Source organism: Notamacropus eugenii, chromosome 1 (assembly GCF_028372415.1).
Source record: "Notamacropus eugenii isolate mMacEug1 chromosome 1, mMacEug1.pri_v2, whole genome shotgun sequence".
Taxonomy (NCBI): domain Eukaryota; kingdom Metazoa; phylum Chordata; class Mammalia; order Diprotodontia; family Macropodidae; genus Notamacropus; species Notamacropus eugenii.
The window spans coordinates 53,391,032-53,416,344 of NC_092872.1; the positions used below are offsets into that span (position 1 = coordinate 53,391,032).

At 44.3% G+C, this 25,313-nt stretch overlaps 2 protein-coding genes across 2 annotated transcripts in view; both read left to right on the forward strand.

The window, feature by feature from the left end:
- The first annotated feature begins 3,981 nt into the window (after positions 1–3,981).
- LOC140499573 (uncharacterized) lies at positions 3,982–25,297 on the forward strand. Its single transcript, XM_072601178.1, has 24 exons — positions 3,982–4,056; positions 6,784–6,863; positions 6,993–7,021; positions 7,638–7,656; positions 7,957–7,984; positions 8,224–8,299; positions 8,841–8,993; positions 9,162–9,370; positions 10,567–10,658; positions 10,746–10,852; positions 10,975–11,327; positions 11,899–12,002; positions 12,613–12,731; positions 13,150–13,335; positions 15,476–15,684; positions 16,172–16,263; positions 17,380–17,480; positions 18,038–18,205; positions 18,895–19,094; positions 20,676–20,779; positions 22,460–22,575; positions 22,954–23,121; positions 23,662–23,879; positions 25,056–25,297. Exons 2-24 carry the CDS (start codon positions 6,803–6,805, stop codon positions 25,156–25,158), a joined length of 3,015 nt encoding a protein of 1,004 aa, XP_072457279.1. The 5' UTR covers positions 3,982–4,056; positions 6,784–6,802; the 3' UTR covers positions 25,159–25,297.
- LOC140501325 (uncharacterized) overlaps positions 25,240–25,313 on the forward strand; it is a 34,600-nt gene continuing 34,526 nt past the window's right edge. The window contains exon 1 of the mRNA XM_072604842.1: positions 25,240–25,252. Coding sequence (XP_072460943.1) covers positions 25,240–25,252 — 13 coding nt within the window. The remainder of the gene's footprint in view (positions 25,253–25,313) is intronic.

Sequence of the window (25,313 nt, forward strand, 5' to 3'; positions counted from 1 at the left end):
TAGCTACCATAATTATTGTTGTGGAAAGGAAGGGGAAAGAAATTCCCTCCTACCCACTGAGAAGTCTAGGGCAGAGCTGTTGCCGTCCCAAGCTGCATATTCCAAAAAGGAGAAGAGAACGACGATCGTGATTTTCTTTTATTTTTTCAGTGGTTCTTCTTTTAAAGCCTACTGAATGGGCAGCTCCTCAGCGATCAGGAGCCAACACTTATTTGACATTGCCCGTAAGAGGGTCCAAGGTAGCAACCTGGGCCTCTAGTTTTGTGTCCTTTATCAAGGGGCCATATCTTGGCTCCATCTCTCCACCATGGACAGACCTCCTTTATCCCCCAAATGCAAGTTCATAGGACTAATAAAGGATAGCTACATCATCCCAAAATATAAGTCCGTTAGCACTGAGCTACCTGTGACCCACATACCCACACCTGCTCTTCATGATGGTCCCAACCTAGCAGGTTATGGGGCTTCCTTGATCACTCACAAATTACACATTTGTGTATAAGTATCATCCCTCCTACTAGATGGTAAGATTCCTGAGGAAGACGGTATGTCATCTTTGGCTCTTTCATAACCCTAGCACCATATTGACACCATGTTTGCATCTGAATGGCTCACTGGGCTGGGAGTCAGGAAGACCTGAGTTCAAATCCGGCCTCAGACGATCACTGTGTGACCCTGAGCAAATCACTTAACCCTGTTGGCCTCAGTTTCCTCATCTGTAAAATGAGCTAGAGAAAGAAATGGCAAACCACTCCACTATCTTTGCCAAGAGAATCCCAAATGGGGTCATGAAGAGTTGAACATGACTGAACATCAGCTTTGCTGTGATGAATTGATATTTTTTAATGCTGGAAGAAACCTTGAAGATCAATTGAATTAAACTGGTTGAATGAAATGAAATCAAGATTAAACACTTTGGCTCAGTTGTGCAAATCAGCAGCCATCTGTTAAATGCCTCCTATGTGCAAGACACAGCTAGATGATAGGGATACAAAAGCAAAAATGAAAGATCCCCTGCCCTCAGTGAACTCAAATATATGTATACAAATAAATTGGTCAGGAAGTCAGGAAGATCTGAGTTTTAATCCAGCCTCAGATACTTACTGCGAGATCCTGGGCAAGTCACTTAACGCCTCTGTCTCACTATCCTCACCTGTAAAATGGGGACAATAATAGCACCTCTCAGGATTGTTACAAGGATAAAATGAGATTGAAAACCTTAAATTATTATATTAGCTCTAGTTACTATTATTATTATTAATTATTATTATTAACATTACATGATAGCAGTTAGGTAGCAAAGTAGAAATGTATAGATCAAAGTGTTCTAAGAAAATTGGAGGAAGGAAAGACCACTAATAGTTAACTGCAAAGATCACAGGAGGCCTTTAGTAAATTTGTGTTGAACTGAATCTACCGTGTGAGAAAGGGCTTCAGTCCAATGCAATTCAGTAATCATTTATTAAGTGCCTACTATATATGCTAACACTGGGGATACAAAGACAAACGAAACCATTTCTGCCCTCAAGGAGCTTATATTCTCCTAGGGGGAAACAACATATAAGCAGATAAGTCAATATAAAATATATACAAAATAAAAGCAAAACAGTGAATATAAAGTAACTAGGGGGAGAGGGTACAATCAGCCAAAGAAGGGCCTTGTCCAGGAGGTAGTACTTGAGCTAAGTCTTGAAAGGATCTAGGAATTCAACTCAGTTCAGTTAAATAAATATTTAGGAAGCATCTACTATGTGTCTGGCACTGTACTAAGGGCTGGGGATTTGAAAAGAGGCAAAAGATAGTCCCTGACCTCAAGAAGTTTACAATCTAATCTAATTCCAAGAGATGGCAATAAGGAAGGAGAGCATTCCAGGAGTAGAGAAACCTACGCAGATGCAAAGAGTCAGGAGGTAGACGAAATAACAAGTATACAAGTTTGACTGGAAGCTATGAAGTATGAGGAGAAATAATGTGAAATCAGTTTGTTTTCCAGAGGGTAAATAGGGAACCTCGGACACTCCTTGAACAAGGGAGTTGACATGGTCATACCTACGCTTTAAGAACATCAATTTGGAAGTCATGTGGAGAATAATGTATTGGAGTGATATTGAAGAAGGATTTAATTCTACAAGTAGGAAGGCAAGATTGTTGACTGAGCCCTCAGCTGCTGTTGATGCCCATGACAAATTGTAGTCATCAATCCAAGGTCACTTTCGTTACCTGAGGCTTTGGGCAATGGCAAGGGCGTGGACCTTGGAGGAATTATGGAACCCTAGAAGGTCAGACTTTGCCAAGAATTAAGGAGTCATCTAGTTTATCCTCTACCTGAAGCAAGGCTATCTCTCAGGAGGGAAACCTCACTGGGAGTCACAAAAGTCCATAGAATATAGATACTCAGCATGGCTGAGTGTCTTTGGATAGGAGAGATGACTCTAGCAGCCCCAGAAAGCAGAGCATGGCTAAATCCTGGGCATGGCTGCCTAGCCTGGTTCTGCCCCAGTTTCTTTCCTGTTGAAAAGAAACCTCCCAGGCAACTGATGCCAGGGGAGACTAGGAGAACCAGTTCCTCCTGGAGGAAAAGGGTGCTGACCTTTTTCTGAGCCCAAGGCCAAGTTTGGTTCTCATAATACTTCCAGGAAGGGGGTCTTCAGTCAGGTAGACTCCCCACACCTTCCATCCCCCAGTTTACCATGTGACTAAAGACACTCCTCTCTCAGCTTTTTTAGATGATATAGTCCAATGGTGTTAATGAAAACTTTTCTATCTCACATAAGTATTAAGATAATAACCTGGGACATATCCTGGAAGTTGGCAATGAGACCCTGATTATAAGACATTACTGATTCAGTCCCCACACCCACCCCTAGGCTCCCAACACACACACACACACACACACACACACACACACACACACACACACACACACACACACTCTAGAAAGCTAGAGAAAGTACTTGATCTTGAGGGTAGGGAGGGTGACATTATTAAGGGGACTTGGGATTTAATTCAGACTTTGCCTCTAGCTAGCCATGTGACCTTGGGTAAATCACTTCCCTTCTCTAAATCTCAGTGTCCCCATCTGATCCTCCCTGAGCCTAGATGGAGAACTCCAGACCCACAGCACCCCAGGCACTAACAGTTACTCTTCTTCTTCAAGATGAGCCGGGTGACAATTCACAAAAGTTGCTGTCCAAGGATGGGAACAGACAACTGGGACCCAGCTGGGCTGACTTCCTCAGGGCCCATCCAATAGAAATAAACCCAGGATGTGTCCAAAATATTTCTAGTGTGGTCTAGCATTCGAAAATTAGTGCTTCACTCACAGACCCAGACTGTTCGATTCAATTCAGCCTTTGTGGAAGTCTTCTCCAAGTCTGTCATGTGAAAGGCAGTTCCAACTTTCCTGTCCTGGGTCAAAAGGCAGATTCCTCACTCTGGAAGAGGGAACAGCTAAGTTATCACTGGCCACTTGTACCTTCTTAGCCCAGATTAGTTGACAGTAAGCTGAGATGATAGTTATCAAGGACCCAGGATGCAAAGGAGTAGGGAAGGGAGAGGTGAGGAACTTCTCTTCCTTCAGTTTTTATAGGGGCTGAGGGTATACCTGAAGGTCAAAGCTGGAGCCTGTTTATTCCCACTGAATACTCTGTCATCTCTCTTTCTTTCTCCAGAGTAATTTTCTCTGCTCTGTCTCTAATAGCTGGGTCTTCTCCTCTACCTGAGCCTTAGGCCTGCCATCCCCCAAACCATCTAACTCCCAAGGAATGTGCAAGTATAAGGAACCACCAATCCTTTCTATAAACCAAAAGGAAAGGATTCTGCCCTTATAGAATCCTATGTGGGAGTCCTGACATAGGACGACCTCTTCTGATTTTTGTTCTGCTGAAAGGTGGGGCACCAGGTCAAGGCTAGGCAGGGGGAGGAGCTGCTCAGATATAACCACATTCCTCCTTCCTGGGCATAAAAGGCGCTGCAATTTGGCCAGAAACCTATCTGACTTACAAGGAACCCAAGGGGAGGTGTCTAGACCTGGCTTCAGCTCCAACAGATAGACAGGTTGGTGGCATGGTATTGTCCTCAGTGGGAAGTAACTTTCTTGGTTGATGGTTCTTGGTTCTTAGAAGAATGAAGGGTTCTTGTTTCTTAGAAGAGTGATGGGAGAAATTTTTTTAGACTTAGAAATGTTCTAGTTATCCATCAAGCAGGATTTAACTTATCCTCCTATGTATTTGGTTTCTCTCTGGGCACTGTAAGAAAGACAAAAGGATACCCTAAGGGATATCTTGTGGCATGAAAAGAATCATGTTCAGTTCCATGTCCACTGTCCAACTGAACAGTGTTCAGTTCCATGCTAAGCTGTATGATACTAGTAGGAGGTCAGAGTCCTGGTAAGGTCGTAGAAGTAGGTTACAAAGTCTTCTTGGCTATGATGAGATGAACAGAGCCTTGAGGAATGAGGAACTCTAATATCTCCACCTCTATATCTAGATATACATCTATATCTTGTTAAGCAAGCCACTTAATCTTCATTTTATTCATTTGAAAAATAAGGAGACTGGACTCAGTGACCTCTACATCCCTTTCCACTTCTAACTCTATGATTCTGGGGTTTAAATAGGAGGAAGAGAGAAGACATTTCAGAAAGAAGTGTGTAGAAAGTCGGAGTTGATGAGGAAGGGTGTATACCCAAGGTCACAAATTGGGAAGGGGAGAGAATCGGAAACTCCTGAGACCCTGGAGTTCTAGGGAGACCCTAGTTCTAGGGAGCAAGGTTGGGTGATCTGAGCCAACCCCTCCTGGGTTGGGACCTCACCTTTCTCTAGGCTTATAGCCGGCCTGTGAGTGGCAGCAGCAGTCTATCCCTGACAATCCCTTAACCCCATTTCCTCATTCAGAACCCCCTTGTCCCTAAGGATTCTGTTTTTAATTGGCTATCACTTAATCCATGCTAAGAAAGTTCCCTCCTCCCAGGAGGACTTGAATTCATAAGGGACTCTGAAAAGGTGGAATAGCCTTCATGATGCAAAGAAAAGGCTCCTCTAATGGTGAAATTTTAGACACTGCAATAGGTGGCTAGGAGAGCTATTAGAAGCTAGGGACCTCTCACATCACACCTTATGGGCACAATCCTCTGGCTCAGGTCCCATTCATCAAGGCTCTGGCCTAGAGTTAAAGTCTACTAGAGGTGTCATCAGATGGGTTACTTCCTTTTGCCGGATGGAATTTGGCTAGGGTCCTATTGGGGAGAGAGCAGTTAGCCAGGGAGGAATGTGCTAGGGCAGACGAGCCCAGAGGCCTGGGCAAAGGGAAGGGGGAATGAGTAAAGGAAATATAGGGAGGTAGTGTTTTATAGTGGAAACAATACTATCTGGGACATCAGGAGAATTGTGGGCTGCCCCTGCCCTGCTATGTGACCTTCCTCTCTCTTGTCCTTTGCAAACTGAGAGGTCTGGTCCCTAAAGCCCTTCCACCTATCATGTTCTATATAAAGGATAATCATTTGGAGGGCTGGTGATCATGGGAGCTTCTTCTGCAGCTTTTCTGTAACCCCCTGAGATCTTCAACATCTGGAAGTTCCTCTTCTTTTGTTAATTCATCTCTATCTTCTGGCCTTCTAAACATGATTGTTCCTCTAAGTTCTAGACACCTTGAGTTTCTTTTCTTTTTATACACTCTCCGTTGGTGATCTCATTCACAGTCACTGAGTGTCCAAGTGGGATGAATTGATTTCCTCAGTATTACATCTATCCTCCTTTTCTCCACTCACACTGGAATTGTGTGTAGAAGGCTGAGGCTTGAGAGAATAACCAAGGGGTACATCATCAAGGAACGATATTTGAGTCCCCTTCTTGGGAAAAAAGGGAGAGAAGGCTGCATTGGGGAGGGCCACAGCCAGAGGAATGGAGCAAATGAGTAATGAGACCCTCAGAGTACTATCAGGGACACACCTTCTATTTCTCTATGAGAGTAGCATGACTTCCAATACCAGAATACCATACTCATCAATTTGGGGTCATTCTGCAAATTATCTCCTGGTTTTTGCATTATCTGTTGTTGTGAATTATCTACTATGGATAGTTGTTTAGTCTCTGCAAGTCTCTAAAAGACTAAACTCTGGGCTAGTCTAGCTGAAGAATTAGACATTCTCTCTCCAGAAAAATAAGGGAAAATGGAATAAGCATTTATGTATCTCCTACTGTGTACCAGGTTCTGTGCTAAGTGAATTGATCCTCACAACTACCTGAAAGATAGGTACTGTTATTATCTTCCCTGTCCTCTTTATAGTTGATAAAACCAAGGCATACAAATGTTAAGGGACTAGCCAGGGTCATCTAAGATCACCTAGCTACTAAGTGCCTACGGTCAGATTTGAACTTGAGTCTTGTTGACTTCAGACCCAGTACTCTATCCATTACACCATTTGGCTGCCTGAAAAAAAAAAAGCCTACAGATCAAGAAACAACCAAGGTTCCCCATAATCCCTTAGTCACCTTAGTCACCATAAACAGGGCCATAGAGGTCTGAAAAAGGGAAAAACCATAGATAATCCAAAAGAAACCTGTTGAAGCAGCACCCTCCTTAACCCAACAGCCTTGCACCTGTGGGGCCAGCAAAACTGGGATTTTTCTTTTCTCTTCTGCCTCCACCCCACAAAAAGGAAAGATGACTATGACTAAGAAGAAAAGTATCAGAGGTCTGGATAATTCACAAAGCCATCTCCAGCTGGCAGGGACCATGTGCTGGACTGTGGATAGAAATGAGTTTCTCCTAATATTCTTCCAGGTGCAGAGACCCAGACACCATGTGGGAGATGAAAGGGTCATTGTTGGCCCTGGTTTCTATGGCCGTGTGGCTCCTTGGGGGTGAGTCCTGAAGACAATGAAGAGTGGAGAATGAATATGGAATAGTTAGGAGAATATATGGATATGGAGAGGGTAGAATTACCCACTTCTCATCTAATCCTTCCTCTGTTCTCCTTGACTTTCCCATAGGTCCCCCAGGAGCAGAGGCCCTGAGTTCGGTAGGTTTGTTTGCTTCTCCACCCCTTGAATTATCCCAGATGTTTGAATAGATGTGAGCTAGATGGGGCTAATAATGTCAGAGTAGAGCCTCAGAAGCAGGGTGGCTGGCTAATATTTCTAGGGATAGAGCTGGAGCCAGCAAGGTAAAGAGCTACCTCTAATACCTGACTAGGTAAATACCCTTGTGCCTTCTTTGTGGTAGAAAGAACCCTGAAGCAGGGAATCATGGAAGCTGGTTTTCTGAGCCTGTTCCTGCCCTGGCTAAGGGCTGGCCCTGTGCAACCCTGAACTGATCACTTAATGTTAGAGATAACAAAATCCTTGGCTGAATCTCCTTCACAAGTCTTAATGATGGAGAATCAATGATATTCCAGATGAAAGAAGATTTAGGCATTCATTCATTCATTCAGTCTTCACATTTTTATTGAGCCACTATAGATTTTTATACTGGATCCTTTTTAAAAATGGGAATGACTTTTCAGGGGGCTCAAATAGCTTTCTTTCCATGGCTTACGGCTCTCTCTAAATCATGTGGAAGTTAAGCCCTGAGGAATAATGTTGCCTTCTCACTCTTTTTCTAACACCCAGTTTTCTCTCTCCTTCTTTCTCCCCCAGTGCCCAGCTCTCCCCATATGTAAGTCAACCTTGTATTGAGTGGGACAACCCTCAAGGTTGGGAATCCCTTCCTTCCCCTAGTTCCCAGAGACCAAGCCTCCAAGAACCTGAACTAGAGGCTGCTGGAAAGGGCGTGGGAAGGAATGGGGTCAGGGGGGATTGAGGACCAGGTGGGATGGGGACCAGTAAATATGCCTTGGGAGCATACCTTCTCCTGCCCTACTGCTCCCCCCATCTTCAAATACCCCTATCCAGTCCTATACCAATCCTAGCCTCCCAGCCTCCTTCACTGATGCTTTAAGGTCTGTTTTTCCTGCAGCTCCAACCTACTGTGCACCAGTAAACAGGTAAGAGACAGAATTCTTGAAGGTTCAGGGGAGGGCAAAAATTCTCTCCCTGGAAAAGAGAAACCCTTATAGGCCAAGGCTATGCCCATGCTCCACTGCCCAAAGGTTGGGACATCCTTTTTCCCTTGGGATCTTCTGGGAACAGGATGATCCTGGAGAGAGGTGTGGATCATGGAGAGCATGCAGGCTGAGACTGCCCTCTCCAATCTCCTATGATAATGGTGCCTGTTTTCTTGCAGTGCCAATGTGACTGTACCCTCTGACCAGGCAGCCCTGTGTACTGCCTTTACACTGCCCCAGTTTGCTTGTGCTAAGGTACAGGGACCCTAGACTGTAATGACAGATTGGGGGAGGTGTGAATTTTCATCTTAAACTTCCCATTTTCATTCACTCACTCATTCCTTTGCTCATTCATTCAGTTATTTATTTATCCATCCATTCAATAAACACTTCCTGATGCCTACTGTGTGGGAAACTCTATACTGGGCTATTCTACAGGAGAAATAGATGAATAAGTCAGGGTCCTTGCACTTGGTGGACTTACTATCTACCATATGAATAAAATATGTACCCAAATAACTAGGGTACAAGATAGGATGTGAGAAATTCAAGAAGGAAGAACCCAACAGAAAATATTTCATGGAGGAGGGAGCACCAGAGGACAGACTTAGAAGCCAGATAGGATTTCCATAGGCAAAGGAAGGAAGAGGGAGGAGAAAAGAGTTAACCATCCTAAGTTCATCATTCAATAGCATGGGTAAAGACTCCAGGGTGGGAATGGTCTCGGGGTATATTTGGGGAACAATCCCCGGCTATGGGTGCCTACTAACCTTGTAATAATGTCCATTTTCACCAGAGCATCAATCTGACCTCAAGCCAGCTTGCTGCAATCCTGAGCTGCCACATCACAGGGCCAGCTGTGGCTCTGGACCAGAATGCCTTTCTGCTGCTCTTCCACCAGGTCAGCGTGGAGACCCTCCACCTTGCCCTGAACCACATCAGTGTGCAGGTAATGGCCCCTCCCCTTCAGTCCTCTATACAGCAACCTCTTGAGACCTTGTAAGCTCAGTTCTTCTTGTCAGAGTCTCCTAGGATGGGGGACACAGCATCCCCCCATCTCATCCATCCCATCTACTTCTTCCTTGACCATTTCCTACTTTACTTTCCTGGTATACAGATTGACAGTGCCCAGATCCCTACAGATACCAAGCAGCTCATTCTGACAGCAGCGTGGGATGTGGCCAAGACTGACCCTCAGGCAAGGAATGCAGGCTTCTTGGCTTCTTGGTTTGGGGAGACACTCCATGCCTATCTCCCAACCATAGACCTTGGTATACTGGAGTGCCTGAGCCAGCTGCCCATACAGTGTGATGGGCTGGCTGCCATGTAAGTGTTAGCCCTCCCAACTTGGTCCCAACCTCATCCTTGTCCTGAGATTCCCAGTCTTATTCCCTTCCCTCCAATCCAAGCCAATCTCTACCCCAGACCCTTGTTCCATCCCAGGCACAAGCACCTTCTCATCCTTATCTCTTCCTGCTCTCCTGATACATCCAGGTCAAACTAAGCCATCTGCTGTCTCTTGAACTCACCCTGCCCCTCCCTTCTCTGGCTTTCACCCTGCCCTCACCATGGATGTATCCTTCCCCATCTCCACCTCTTGATAGCTCCCATTTATACAACCCTTTAAGGCTGGTCAATCACTTTCCCCACAACAGCCTTGTAAAGCAGCCAGTGCCAGCATCAACAATCCTCATTTTACACATGAGGAGATGGGAGAGGTTTAAAGATTTGCTCAAGGCCAGGTGCCTTTTTGTAAATACCACAACTGGCACCCAATCTCCTGACTTAACTGTAGGTATTCATTTCCCATGCCCCCTGTTTTTAATTTTTAGTTAATTTTTAATATTCTTTTTTTAAAAATATTGAATTCCAAATTCTCTCCCTCCCTCCAGCTCCTCCTCCATCCATTGAGAAGGCAAGCCATAGGATACCCATTATTATAACATGAAGTCACGTAAAATATATTTCAGTATTAGCCATGGTGCAAAAAAATAATGATAAAGCAAGAAAAATAAAGAAAATGGAGGGAAATGGGCTTCCATTTCATGCTGCCTGCTGAAATCCTGCTCTCGCTTAAAGTACTCACTTGGCTCTCATAAAGCCTTCCCTGATCGTCTCTCACCCTTGACCCACTCCCCAGGAGCAGAAGACGGTCTCTTCCTCCCCAGAATTCTCATTGTATTGTCTGGGCATTTGTCACACTATATCTTGTATTAAGCTATTAAATTTCTCTGAGTTTCAGTTTCTTCATCTGTAAAGGGAGGATCATCACTCATATTACCAACTCCAATAGAAAGAACTTTGTAAATCCTAAAACACTTTAGATATTGATTAAGACTATAGTTATTTCCAAATGTCTTAAACTCCTTGGAAAGAGTTGAAACTTGGGCCTCAGTTTTATCCTCTATAAAGTAGAGGTAATAATCCAAGAATCATAAACTTTCCAAATTAGGGAGAATTTTAGCAAAAGTCCAATCTGACCCTCTCATTCTGATGCTACCGGGGCCCTTTTCTCTACACAGAGTCCAGGCCTTGGACAGTGTGTACCCCAGTATGGACAGCAGCAGACAATGGGCAGTTGCCAGTTGGATCAAACGCTTCCTGACCACTTTTGGTAAGTGGTGCAGTCCCCCAAAGAGTCCCGTTCCACCAAGCTGGAGAATCAGAAACTGAAATGGAAATCTCTCATGCCTTTTCTCAGAATGCCCAAAAAGTTCCTCCCAGGAGTGGGTCATTATCAATTGGAGAAACTTTCGGAACCATGTTTCCTATGCTGAGCTGGTGGGCACCTGGCAAGCCTTTGATGGGGTGAGTCTGCCCTCAGTGGAGGGCTAACATGAACTGGGTTTAGGAAGGAGAGGTTAAAGGGAGGGGGCCTGGATATCTGCACACCTGACATACCTCTTTATTCTATGTTCTCTCTGTTCCAGGCAGATGCTCTGAGCACTTTGACTGCCTCCCAACTGGCAGCATTCACCACCAGCCAGGATGCCTTGGCCAATGCCACCCTTGCCCCCCAACTGCTCCAGTTCCTGAACCACAGTGACATCCGCTTCACGGAGGCCTTTCTGGAAGCCCTTCCTGGTCCCCTCCAAAATTTTTCAGAGTCCCAGGCCTTGCTGGAGACCCTGCTGCGTAAGCTGACCCGCTCTCTCCCTGACCTCTGCTCCCCCACCCTGAAACGCTGGTTCCAAGAGTTGCTGACTGGTCTTCTACCTGCCTTGGACGTGGGATTGCTCAAGTTGCTGCCCACCCAGGTGGGCTGTATAGACTTCCAGGCCATGTGAGTTCCTCTCCACCCTCATTTCGCCACCACCACCAGTGGCACTACTTTCTGTTTCCTGTGGGGAGTGGGAGGGAAAGCCTATTACTACTAGGGGAACTGATGCTCAGAAGGACTTAGTCATTCATCAGAAGTCTCAATGAATCAGTAGCACTGATCTAGTCAAGCCATTCAACCTTTCCTGGGATCCCCTGTGTGCCTGGGGCACAGATAAGACATGACAAGTATGATCCCAGTCTGGGGAAACAGAGGAAGACCAGAACTGAGCCTTACCTTCAGGTTGCTCTTAGACTGGGGGGAGGGGGACAGGGGGAGAAGAAGAGCATGAGAAAGGGATAGGACAGACCTGAGTGCTTCTCTCAGGGAACTCAGTCTGGAAAGACAGAAGAGAAGCAGACCTGGGCCCTGTCTGGGAAAACCTAAGGGAGAACAGACCCTGGAGAGCTCTCAGCCTGGGATGATAAAGAGAAGAGACAGACCTGAACCTTGCCTTCTTCTCCTCTGCCCCTGGGCCTTCTGAGGGTCCTACCCTGCCATGCTCTCTGTGCCAAAAGCCAATCTCCCACCTCAGGTACAAGGGCCTTGACCTTGTGCATGCTGTACTGGCCCCACCTATCCAAGAGGCAGTGTTTCAGGCCAGGAGGAACTATCTGAGACAACAAGCTTCCAAAGAAGGTGATGGGGGGGGGGGGGGGGGGCAAGGCTGGCCACTGAGGGATGTTCTCTGTTGGGGGTAAGGGTGGTGGGTTAGGGTGCTCTCTTTCTGAGAAAGTCATCCACTCTGATATCTTCACTAGTTCTCCCCTTTGATTTCCACCCTTCTGGTTCTTCCCTCTATCTCTGTTTCTTATCCTTTGAATCTCTCTCTCTCTCCCTATCTCTCTCTACCTTTCTCTTTCCCTCTTCCTCTTTCCATCTCTCTTTGCCTTTCTCTCTCTCCATCTCCCTCTTCATCTCTCTCTCACTTTCTCTTTCTTCCTCTCCTCTCTATATCTCTGTCTCTCCCTTCTTCTCTCTCTTTTTCTCTCTTCCTTTCTCTGTCTCTCTGTCTCTGTCTCTCTCTCTTTCTCTCTCTCTCTCCCTTCCTCCTTCCCTCCCCACCTGAGACCTCCTTAAGTATCTTTTCTACCAATTCTCATCCTCTCATTTTCTTGCCTCTGACTCTCCTTTTTGAATCTGCTAAATCTTCCTTCAGATTCTTCTCTTTTCACCCATCCCTTCTAAATCTCCTCCTAACTCTCCCACAGATGCCAATGACTTCTCCCTACATTCCTTCTACCCATAGGTTCTGCATGTACATTCTCTGCTGCCAGTAGTCGCGTCTGGCTCCAAAACAACTTTGGCCTCTCCAGTGTGTTTGCCAGCTACAGTGACTTCCTACAGCTGAACCCAGGCTTCGTAGGGGTGAGCAAAGACAGCGGTCCTCACTGAGGGCTACAAGATATTTCCCTGCTGCCCCCCCCCCACACACACACACACATTCATGTTGAAGACTGCAAGCTAGGACATACATACACAAAGGGGTTTAGTCTGCTTGTGTTTGCTCCTTGTGTACCATGGTTTACCAAGGACCATTGCCATCACTTAAACAAAGAAAACGCTAACTAATTAGAGAACAGAGGTGCTTAAATGAGTACAATCTTCCAATTGAATGAGCCTCTGGTTTGAAGTGGGAGTCATGCCTCCTACAATCAGAGTGGAAGCTCTCTGAAGACAGAGTTTCTTCTCTTCGCTTCTTCTTCCCATCCACCAAATACAGACTCTATAGACAGTCCTTCCCTATGACTAACTGAGCTTTCAATTACCCTTTCCCTGCTTTTAGTTTGAAGTGACAGACCTGCTCACAGCCACCCAACTCGGGGAACTACTGATTTCCTCCAACATCCTCATGGACACCACCAAGGCAGATGCAGAATCAAATGCCCTCAAAGTGACTGAAACCTTCCAGCAGAGGAATATTTCAGAGCTGCAAATCTTCCTGCAGACTGTGGCCTCTTTGGCTACCCAGGTGAACCCCTGAAGTTTGTCTAAGTAGTTATGGCTAGGGGTAGGGAGCCAGTCAGACGTTAGTACTTCTGATTCTACTATCTTGGAATTCAAAATTGTTCTTTTATTTTTTTTTTAAAAAAAAAAACACATTTTTATTGATTTTGTTGCTACAAAACTTTCATTTCCAAATATATAACTCTCCCTTCCTCTCTCTTTGGAGTCATCTCTTGTTATAAAACAAAACAAAATAAAAAAACTAAGAAGAAAGAAGGGAGGAAAAACACAGTTCAGAAAAACTAACCAACACATCAATCAAGTCTGACAGTGGTCAGATCCATAGTTCCCTCACCTCAGAAAACTTAACAAGGACCTTTATGTTCTGATCCTTTCTTTCAGGGTCAAGCTTGGTCATTTTAATTACACAGGAATCAGTTTTTCTCTTTGTTCTTTCATTTATATCGCTGTGGTTATGTTTATTGATCTTCTCCCACTTTGCATCAGTTCATTTAAGTTTTCTCAGACTTCTCTATAGTCTTCACATTCAGTGTTTCTTACGACACTGTAATTACCACATTATGTACCACAATGGGTTCAACCAGTCCCCATCAATGGGCATCTACTTCATAGATAGATCTACTTGGAATAATTCATAGGATCTTAGCTGTAGAATTGGTGGGATCTTTGAAGGTATTTAGTCAATCCCTTTATTTTACAGATGAAAGAACTGAGGTCTAAGAAAGTTAAGTAACTTGCCCAAATTTCCACACATTGAAGGTGGGATTTGAATTATGCCATCTGACTTCAGAGTCAGAGAAGCCTGTATGAAGTTTACCTTTATACCCTATCTACAAAATAGGTTTTATGAGATAATCATGTTCTATAACAATGTGATTAATATTCCCATTTTATAACCAACTTTTAATATAATTATTATTGCCATTAATAGCAACCCACACTTATAGCTTACAAAGTGCTTTCTTCATAATAGCTCTGTTGGGTAGGTGGGACAAACAGACAGATGGAAAAACCAAGGCTCAGAAAAAGAATGTGACTTGCACGCAATAACCCAGCAACTTGGACTTGAATCTATGTTGTCCGACTCCAAGACCTATGTACCCTTTCCATCCACCACACTCCTGTTCCAGCAAGATTTTAGGGGGTATATTTAAATGATGAGAGAAGACAATGCATTTAATCATCATGTGTTGCCAAATTCTTCTTCCTTTTTCTTCCTCCTTTAAAAAAGTTATTAATGTATTTTGTTTTACATCACAAATAGATCCATTCTATATCACTGAATATATCCATTCTCCCTTCTCACTCCCCAGAAAGCTTTCCTTTGTAACAAAGATTAAGATGCCAGAAAGGAAAAAAAGACAGTTCAGCAAAAATCAACCAATATATCAGATAAATCTGCCAGTGTCTACAATATTCTACACACATAGTCCCCCATCTCTGTGGCCAAGCATGGTCTTCATAACTACCTAGAATTCAGTTTTGTTTCGGTGTTCATTTGTTTTTAATGACTTCATTGTAGTGATAGCGTAATATTGTTTTTCTGGTTCTTCTTACTTCACCTTGCAATATTTCATATAAGTCATACCACACTTCTCTGTATTCTCCATATACATTATGTCTTACAGTATACTAATATTCTATTACATTCATGTGTCATAATTTACTGTAGCAGTTAATGGGCAACTATTTTGTTTCTAGCTTTTTTTTCTTTTTGCCATCACAAAAAGTGCCACCGTGACTATTTTTGGCATCTCTGGAGTCTATTTTTCTTGTCTTTGACTTCTTTGAGGTATATGCCTGGCAGTAAGATCTTTGGGTCAAAGGATATGAATATTTTAATCACTTTTTTATGATAATTCCAAATTGCTTCCCAAATTAGCTGGACTAATTCACAGCTCTACCAACAGTACATCAGTGTACTTGTCTTTCCACAGTTCCTCCAGCACTATTTCCCCTTTTTATCATCTCTGTCAGTTTTGTTGGGTATCAAGTAAAACCTCAGAGTTGCTTTTATTTGCATTTCTTTTATAAGTAACTTGAAGAAATCTTTCAAACAGCTGTTAAATTTTGCCATTCTTCCTCTTAAAATTTGATTCCTATCCTTTGATCACTTACTTATTTTTTCTTCCTTTTTTTTTTAGAGAAACATCATATCCATCACCAATGCCAGGGCCAGCAGAGCAGTCCTCACAGGCATCTTCCAAGTCCTAAGGACAGAATTACCCTCCATGAGCCCAGCCAACATTGAAGATTGGTTTGGTGGACATTTGACCTTGTACCTAGCACACATCACCTCCAGAGAGCTGACCATTCTTTCCCCTGTTGCCAGCTGCCAACAGCTGCAGGCCATGTGTGTGGTCTTCTCTCTTTCTGTCTTCTGTATCCTCGGTCCTTGAGGACTCCCAGGGTCTGGGCTTGATATTAAACACTGAGAGATGCTGGAGGTTCACATCTGTAACACTTTAGAGGAAACAGAGAGGGGAACTAGCCATTGTCCCCCAAATCCTAGATAGCATTTAATCACTACGCATTTACTACCTATCAGACAAAAATGAATCAAAGCTTGCCCTCAAGGAGTTTATATTCTACCAGGTGATAGAACTAACAGGAAACTTGTGAGATGGATACTGGGGGAGCTTACATACACACAGACACACAGACACACGCACACACGCACATACAGACACACAGACACACACACATGTACACACATACACACACACGCCCATACAGATCCATACATTTTATACAGACACATGAATAAGTCTCATATACACAGCACATACCTGTTTTTGTATACGTACTGACTTGCCTCCACCTTTGTCTTCCTCCCACAGCATCAAGGGCTTGGATTTAGCTTTTGACCAGATGGGCACAGATACCAGAAGTGATGTGGCCCGATGGGTGGTAGGAGTCATCCCAAGTCTTGGTGAGTGTCTTTCTCACCAGGTGGGCATGCAGTTGAGCACTGTTTCTTCCCAGGCCAGAGTACTTCGGTGGGTCCTTGGTCAGACATTGATCTGGACACCACAGATAGGCACTGAACCAGGAACTGCTCTTCCTCTGGGCAGAAGCTATAGGGGTGGGACCTCAGGAAAGAGATCAGTATATTAACCAAGGACTCAGTCTCTGAAGTTCAACAGGAGTATCCCCTTTTTCCCCCTGCCAGCTTTCAAGCTTCCCTGAATGTACAGGTTCTATAGCCTTGCACAGATCACTCCCTTCCTTCAGTCCCTGATTCCCTAACCTGTAAAGTGTGTGTGTGTGTGTGTGTGTGTGTGTGTGTATTTGTGTGTCATGTGCTGGTAGTTGTTTTGGAGAGGAGAACACAATGATTTTTGAGTTCATTCCTAACACAAAAATTCTTTAAATCCTTAGCTTTTGTACCAACCATGGACATAGACTGTTTCCTCAGCCCTCAAAGCAAATGTTAAACCAATGGTGGGGAATCTAACTCAGTACTGCTTGGTCAGTCCATCCTACCTGAGCCTGCCAAGTGCTTCTCTGCTGTAGAACAGACTCCCATGAAAGGAAAGGCAGACTTATTTTTGCCTATAGGTTGCTAACATCTTTTTTTTTTAATTATGTAAAATATGTTTATTGGTTCCAGCCCATTGAAAACATGCAGTTCAAATAAAATAACTACTTCACTTTAAAAAAAGAAAGAAAGAATAGGAGAGGATTAGCACCTAGCCATAGGTTGCTAACATCTTATCTGACAAGTCAAGAGAGGGAAGTCAAATCCAGAGGGACTTCGTGGAGGAAGTGACATTGGATTGGCATGGAATAGAGAGAAGAGATGGGAACTATGGGCAGAAAATGAAGTCTTTTGTTCAGCAGACAAAGGCTATGTGAAGATTTGAAGATGATAGAGTTGGAGCTGCTTGCCAGAGAGGGCAAAAGGAGTATTTCTAACACCAAAGGAAAAGGATACTTAGGAGGTCCTCTTGGCTTCAGGAAAAAAAAGCATAGCACCTTTGCCCTAGAGTTCTAACTCTTCCCTGAGATCTTCTCATGGACCATTGGTCCTTCTCATTGGTTCTAGGATGCAACATCTCAGGAGATGAACTGGACCGCACTTTCTGGAGGTTTAAGACCATTGTGAACATCACTGACCTTGTAGCCATCGATAAGAACGTTGATGTGGTAAGGATGGACTCATAGACTTGGCGGGGGGGGGCACACCAATTTCTCAAAATCAGATCTGAGGGAAAAAATCTCCTCCCTAGCCCACCTAACACATATTCTGAATATTAAAAGTTAATAAAAGTTCCTCAGCCCCAAATATTCCTCCCCCATACCTATCCCTGTGTATAACATCCAACATTTATTCCTTTAGAGGAAGCACTGATTTTTTAAGAGGCTTCCCTTTTTAAATGCAAACCCTCTTGGGTGTTATGTATGTAGTATCTGGATGCCCAAATTTAAGTGCCACTTACTAACTATAACACGGAGAGGTTGTTTCCCTTGACTAGACTTTGTTTCCCTATCTGTAAAAAAGAACCAGATACTTTTTAAGGATTTTTCTAACTCTGACGTTCTGTGACCAGTAATTCTGAGAGCCCATTAATCCCTCACCACAAATATGAGGCAAAAGGGTCTGGGCCAGCATCGAGGTAGCTGCTAGAGACACCAAAGACCTGGCCCCTGAGCCCAGGTCTGGCTCTGACCCTTCCCATTCCTACCCACAAACTCAATTTCAGATACAGCGAGTAGAAGACCTGATGCCATTTCAACTGGGTCAGTTGTGGACTATCCCTGGAGCTATCTCTGTGACCATTGCCCAAAAGGTGTTTGACCGCCTGGCAGCCACCCCTGGAGCCCAGATCCTGGCTGACTTCTGGAATGAGCTCAGCGACCCCCAGGCAAAGGTGGAGAAAGGGGCCAAGGGTGGGGAAAGGGATGGGAACACAACCCCAACCTCAGAATTAGTGTTTTATTCAGAGGTCAATCTCATGCATGGACCAAAGGTCAGGAAGGTCCTAGGGAGCTGGTCCCTAAAGGCTGGAGTGGGGAGATCCACTACTCATCTTCATAGGGGTTGTCACACAGAAAACACCCCTCTTTTGAATAAAGGGGGCAATATAATTTTATCCTCTCATTTATATGGTAGATCCCATCCATTCTATTGAACAGGAATGTGTAATGTAGGAGAAAGACCAGTGAACTAGGAAGTCATTTCTGTGCTTAGAGAAAGAGCCTGAGTTTGGGTTGTGACTTTGCCATGAGCTATATGAGCTTGAGTGAGACAGATGAGCCTTGGTTTCCTTTTCTATAAAATGAGACAGTTGAACCAGAAGGTCTCTAAGGCTACTTCCAGCTCAGACAATGTTCTGTGATCCTATGAAATCTCTCCAAGGTCCCCATAACTATGTGTTCTGAACCCATGTTGCCAAAATGTCCTACTAATGGAAGCCCAGAGAAGTTAAATTGTTTCACAGTATGACACAGTATATCCGCAGCCCAGGCTTGAGACTTTGCCTTCTTGAGCTGGTTGAAGATGAACCTTCCAGCCCAAAGGGACTTTCTGAAGGGAAACTGCCCTCTGATCTCCCCTTAGCCTTGGAGTGTCTCTGTGGACGTGAGACACACCATGCTGGTCCGGACCCTGGAGCAACTAGGACCACAGCTCCCCACCCTGGGTGAATCTGAGGCTCGCCAATGGTTTGAGAAACGTCTGGGATCTGTCTTGGACACCATTGATGCATCTGTGCTCCGTCACATCCCTGTCACCTTGCCTTGTGGTCCCTATAGAGCTCTGTAAGTTGGAACCAAGGTGGGGAAGAAGGTGATAGGGTTGGTTAGAGAAGGGGAAGAAGTCCATAAAGGGGAGCCAATAAGGTGCCGAGGCTGAGTTTAATCCTCAGACTCAAAGGCAACTCATTCCCAATTACTAGAAGCAACTACAGGTGAGAGACAACTGGTGGTTCAGTGGGTAGAGTGCTGGGCCTGGATTCAGGAAAAAAGGGTTCAAATCTAGCCTCAGATACTTACTGTGTGACCCTGGGCAAATCACTTAATCTCTATTTACCTTGGTTTCCTCAACGGTAAAATGTGGATAATAATAGCACTTACCTCACAAGACTGTACTTTCAAAAAGCACTTAGCACAGTGCCTGGCAGATAGTGGGTGCTATGTAAATGCTTATTCCCTTCCCCCTCATCTTCTTCATACCCTTATTTGCTATGTGACCACAGGCAAGTGACTTAACCTCTCACTGTCTCAGGCAACTCCCTAAAACTATTCGTTGCTGATGAGTTGCAAGAGAGTTTCTACAATAGGACTTCCCTTTGCTGATGAAATCTCATAGGTTGGGATGAAAAATTAAGGACAAGATGAACCTGGATAATAAAAAAAAGTACACCAATAAACCCTCATCCCCACAGTTAAGGGCTAAGGTTGAGTGTCCCTATAGAGGTGAACTAGTCCTGGGTCTGAGCTTCGTCTCTATGAAGTGAATGAAGGGAGAAGCTCTGATGCCACAAAAAGTGGAATTAAAATGGCCTAGATAACCCATGTGCCAGCCCTTGAACAAGTGAAGACTACAAGTATTTTTATCATTGAGTTCTCTAGATCCTCCCCACTGGGAAGAACACGTGGAAGAGGGCAGGGAGAGCTGGACCTGGCATTAGGTAGACCTGGGTTCAAATCTTGCTTCAGACACTTACCAGCTGTCTGACCCTAGGCAAATCACTTCACCTCTCTGTGCCTCAGTTTCCTTATCTGTAAAATGAGAAAGTGGAACTCGGTGGCTTCTAAGGTCCCTCCCAGCTCTAAATCTATGAGGTAGGGTCCTGGGGTATTTTCAGGGATATAGATGTCATTTGTTCATTCTTTCTCTCCATTACAAATTATTCTTGAAGGCTACCATATGGCTCCTGTTGGGACAACAGGTAGGAGGAAGATTGGGCTGGAAGATGTGTTTTAGCCAGCATAGGTTTTCTTAGGCTTTGGTCTAGCTTCTAGAGAGAGACCAGAGGTAATAAAGCACAATAAAATATGAATTTACAAAGTTTACAAAGTATTTTCCTCACAACAGCCCAAAGGTGGGTCATGCAGATACTGTTATCCTATTTCATAAATGAGGAAGCTGAAGCTCGAAGAGGATTTGCACATGGTCACACAGTAATTGAGTGCCAGAAAGAGAATTCAAACTCAGATCTCTTGACTCTTCACAATAATCCACATTGCTTCTAGACAGCCATTTGCATAGACTAGGCTAGGAAGCCCACTCAGTCCCAGTTTCTGGAAAGCCCTGCCCGAGAGACAGAGGCCTGGAAGAGATGACCTCACAGGGTCGTTGCATAGCTAACAACAACCTGACCTTTTGTCTCTTCCTAGGGTCACAGCTCTCAGCGCTAAGTATGATAACTTGGCCCAGTCTCAGAAGATGGATGTGTTTAATTTTCTCACATCATTCCTAACACAGAAGTCCTCCAAAACAGGTAACACCCTCTCCTCCCCTATGCTCTTCTAGCTTTCCTATCTCCAGTTCAGTCCCTCAGATGGGAGCTGCCACAGAAGTTCTATAGGATGAAGAGGATTGGTTCTCAGCTGGCTCTCTGAGGCCTTCCTAAGAAGATAATCCCCTGGTCCTAAGGCCTGGCTCACCAGCCTCAGCTTCCAAACGATTCCATCTCCTTTTGTTGTGTTTGTCCTTCATTCTCAAAGAGGACCATGACACGGAGATGATGACATGACTTGCAGTTGACTTTGCTTGGAGTGAGGGAGGGTTGTGCAAGGTCTCCAACCTCACTTTCTCTTCCTGAGCCATCTGGTTCCAGTGGCCTGATATTCATCAGGACGACTGGAGATGGCCCAGGATGCAATGGGAGACCCTGGCCCTTTAAGGCTAAGTAAGGTCTTTTCAGGTTCTCACTTACCTAGAGTAACACCCATTCAGTAAATAGGCCTCTTTAAGAAGGGAATCAAGGGACGACCCCTTTAATAAAAAAAAAATCAAACTGGGAGGGGAAGACTCTCAGGGTACTGGTGGAGGATATATTGTGAGCCATCTCTGTAGAGAAACCTGAGGAGACTTTCTCTTTGGCCCTAGGGCTTTCCCCTTTCAGTATTTTTTTAAGATTTCCAGATTGCTAAAACTATAGACTTATATAATCCTCAAACTTGCTGGGCCCCCAGGAATCCAGAGATTTACCAGACCCAATTATTAATTGCCTTGCCCTTTTTATCAGCCACCACAACTGCCTACCCAAGACTGGCATCTATTCTTCTTTTCCAATCCTATCCCTATTTGTTATGCCCTCTAGACCATAAGAGTGACTTTTCTAAGATTTACTTAAGAAATGTACTAAAAGAGAATATATAAATGCACTAAAAGAGAAATATAACTATATAAATGCCAGGCTAAGGTAATTAGCATGTAAAAGAAAGTTAGCATATAAAACTATCCAATTCTACACTGAGTGTATATACAAGTTAATCTAACTAACTCCAGTTCCCTGAGGCTCAGGAGTCTCTCAATGTTCAACTCCTAACTATCCCCCTACCCCATCACGCTCCACCCCCAACTCCAAGTTAAGGGAGTAACTTGCCTTTCCCAATTGAAACAATCAAGCTCATGAGTCTGTTCTATAATTCTATATCAGCCAATCAGGATCCTGGTTACTGGGGGTCATTTGGTGTTCTGCCTGTCTTATTTTATAATCACTTAACTAACTAAGGGTAGGAGATTATTAGTAGCATATAACAGGTTTTTTGAAAAATGTATACCATTACTTCAAAAATACAGTATAACTGATAGACAGGTAAAGCTATGCTGCAGCCAGCTCCACCCAGCCAGAAAGCCAATTGTTAGGTTTTCAGTATGAGCATTTACACCTCAGAAATCAGCAAATGCTACAAATCAGGGCTCCGTGTATTATTTTGTTGATTGTCTAACTTAAGAAAATGATGGAGAAACCTTAGTAATGCTGCTTAAACTTAAAAGTGTGTCTATGTCATAAATACATTTTTCCAGAGAGTTGATTGTTTAACATTTACCAGCACACTCCTGTTGCAGGTTACCCCCAAAGTTAACAAAGGACAACCCTTTCCTGACCCAGACCTTGCCCAGACTTTACTTCTTGGGGGCCTGTCATGTTGGGTATCTTTACTGTATGTAGGTCCTGCTTGTGATCGACAGACCAACACCCGGAACTGGCTCACCAAGTATTTGGGAAGGTTTTCCCAGGAAGCCACATACCTCCAGCTGGTCAGCTACCACCAAAGGTTTGACGTGGTGAGTCTGGTTGTCAGGGAGTGGTCCCATGGTGGAGCTTCCAGAACAGACTAGTAACTGTTAGCCAATTCTTTAAGAAGGGGTAGGTATGAGTTTGGGGGCTCCAGAGTGGGAAGAGGGGTAGGGAGGTACAGAAAAAAAGAGGAAAAAATAGTTCTGCCCTTAAGGGTTTCAGAGAAAGGTAGATCTCCTGATCTGAGGAGGAGATACAGCCATACTATAGGAGTCTTTATTCTGATGGAGAACACATAGTCTTAACCTCAGCAAATCCTGAGTTTGGGACAGGTAGACTTGAGGACAAAAGGGGATTAGTAGCATCAAAGTGAGCAGCACTGGTCTGATCTGAGAAGGAATTTCAACCAGCCTTTACTCCCCCAGGGGACTGTGCTGAACATCCTAACCAACAGCCAGTTAGGGGATGCTCTGGCCTGTTCAGACCTGCTGACCTCAACCAAACTGGACCCTCGTTTCATACGGTTCTTCCAGCAAAGTTCTACAGAGGCCATACACCAGATCCTGACCTCATTCACCAGAACTGCCCGTTCGGTAGGCACCAGAGCCAGTCTACTGTGCAGGAGAAGGACTATTCTAAGGTTTCTTTTCTAAAGTCTTTACTTGGACTCATGGCCAGGTCCCATAAGAGAGAGTGGGCACCAAAATCAGGGAGGTATCACCTTCTGAAGACTCCTCAATCAAAGAGAGACCTTTAAGACCATTTGCCCGATTTTTTTTTCAATGAAATGATTTGTATGCCTCATTTTTTTTCCTCTCCTTCCTCTTTTTCTTAAAAAAAAATTCTTTCTTAAAAGGGATGACTCTCTCAGAAGGAAAGGGGGAGAGATTTAGGGGAAAGTCTAAGTAATATGAAAACAAAATATATGCATAAAAATCTATTTTTTTAAAGATAATCATTCTCCTGCCTCTTAGTAGGGACTTTTAAGCCCTGGACAGATGAGTCAATAACTGATTTATTCTCTTTTTTTAATTTATTCTTTCAAACCCACTTTGATCATCAGTCTCAGTGACAGTCTTCCCCATCCTCATGTCTTTCCTTGGTCCAAATTTTTTACATCTTTCTCATTTGAGGGCTCTTCTCGGTGCAAAATCAAAGTCCTGCCTCATGCAGAGCCTGCAAGGTGGCTCCTGAAAAGTTTCTTGACCCTCACGTCAGTCGAGAGGGAGACCTTCACCACTGCAGACTGGAATACTACCTTCCAAGAGGAGCTTTTCTTCCTTCTGCCCATGTTCAATGAATCTACGTTGGCTTTGATTGTCCCCCAGGACATCCCCTCTCTGGTCACTATGTAAGTCCTGTACTCTGCCTATGATTAGCCTTCTGAAAGTGTTCATGTCTATCTGACTGATTAACCCCTCTGGCTAGATAGGCCTTATTTCTCCTCAAAGTCTGTGGATGGTGGATGGAGACCCTGGCCACCCTCTTCAGCTCCAAGAAATATTGTACTGAGGGGCTGGCACAGTATTTAGGTGGTGGAGGTAGATGTTGTTGGCAAAAGACTGGTCCTGTCTCTGAAGGTTACCATATTATTATGGTAACCATGATGCTCTCATGGTGCCTGGAGATGCCAGGATGACAGATGATGGAATGTAGATAGAATATAAGCTTCTTGAGGGCAGGGATGATTTCATTTTGGGCCTTTTATCCCCAGCACCTGAGAGACAACATGGTAGGCAGTAAAATGGTATTGGAGCCAGGTAGGAATCTGGGTTCAAACCCCGACCCTTGACGCATGTTGACTATGTGACCCTGAGCAAATCAATTAACTTCTCAGTTCCCTAGGAAATTCTCTAAAACTATAAACTGCAGAACAGATGCCTGCCTATATAGGTAAAGAAAGTATCCTCACCAGGCATTTCCTATGTAAAGAAGATCACAGGTTCAGACTAAGAACTCCTTGAGAAAAGGGACTGGTTTTTTGCCTTTCTTTGTATCCCCAACATTTAGTACAGTTCCTGGCACATAGGAGGAACTTAATCAATGCTTGTTGAATGACTTGTTTCAGAATGATTGAAAAACAGGTCTCCAGTGCCAATCACAGCACATAGGAGGGGTTTCATAAGTAATTGATGAATTGAATTGAATTGATTGTCATGATAGTTGTCAGGATGTCATAATAGCTTCTTGGATGGTATAACAACACCAAGGTGCAGTGACTGGAAGAGCCTGTGACAGTGAAAAGGTATCATGACAGCCACAAGTCTGGCATGACAATAGCTTTCATATTATAATGGATTGTGGGATGCTGTGACAGTACCAGGCTCTCCAGATCCTCAAATCCAGCGACAATGACAGCATGTCAACAACAACTGTCCACGATTTGCTTCTTACCCACATTCACCAGCGAGAGCACACCAAGCCACAGAGGGTGCCTAGGCTCAGGGGGGCTGTCCTTCCCAGCCTGTTGTAGGCCTAGATTCTCTCATCAATCCCAAAGTTACCATTCCTCTTTCCTGTTTCCCAGTGTGTCAAACTTGGACATGGTTCACAGTCTCATGCCTGCAGTCTCCAAAAGAGCAGTTTCCCTGTGGATCCTGCAGCATCTCAGGACCCTGAATGGTTGGTAATTCCTTGGTGACCCCAGGGTTCACGCCACTTTGTTTGATGTGGTTGGGGATGTACTTAGCCCAGTATCTAGATTTAGCTGGATGTCGCATAAAGGCAGAGAGGCCTGGACCCTTTTGGGTCTACCCTCCTTTCCACTGAGCTAAGGGAGCTGATG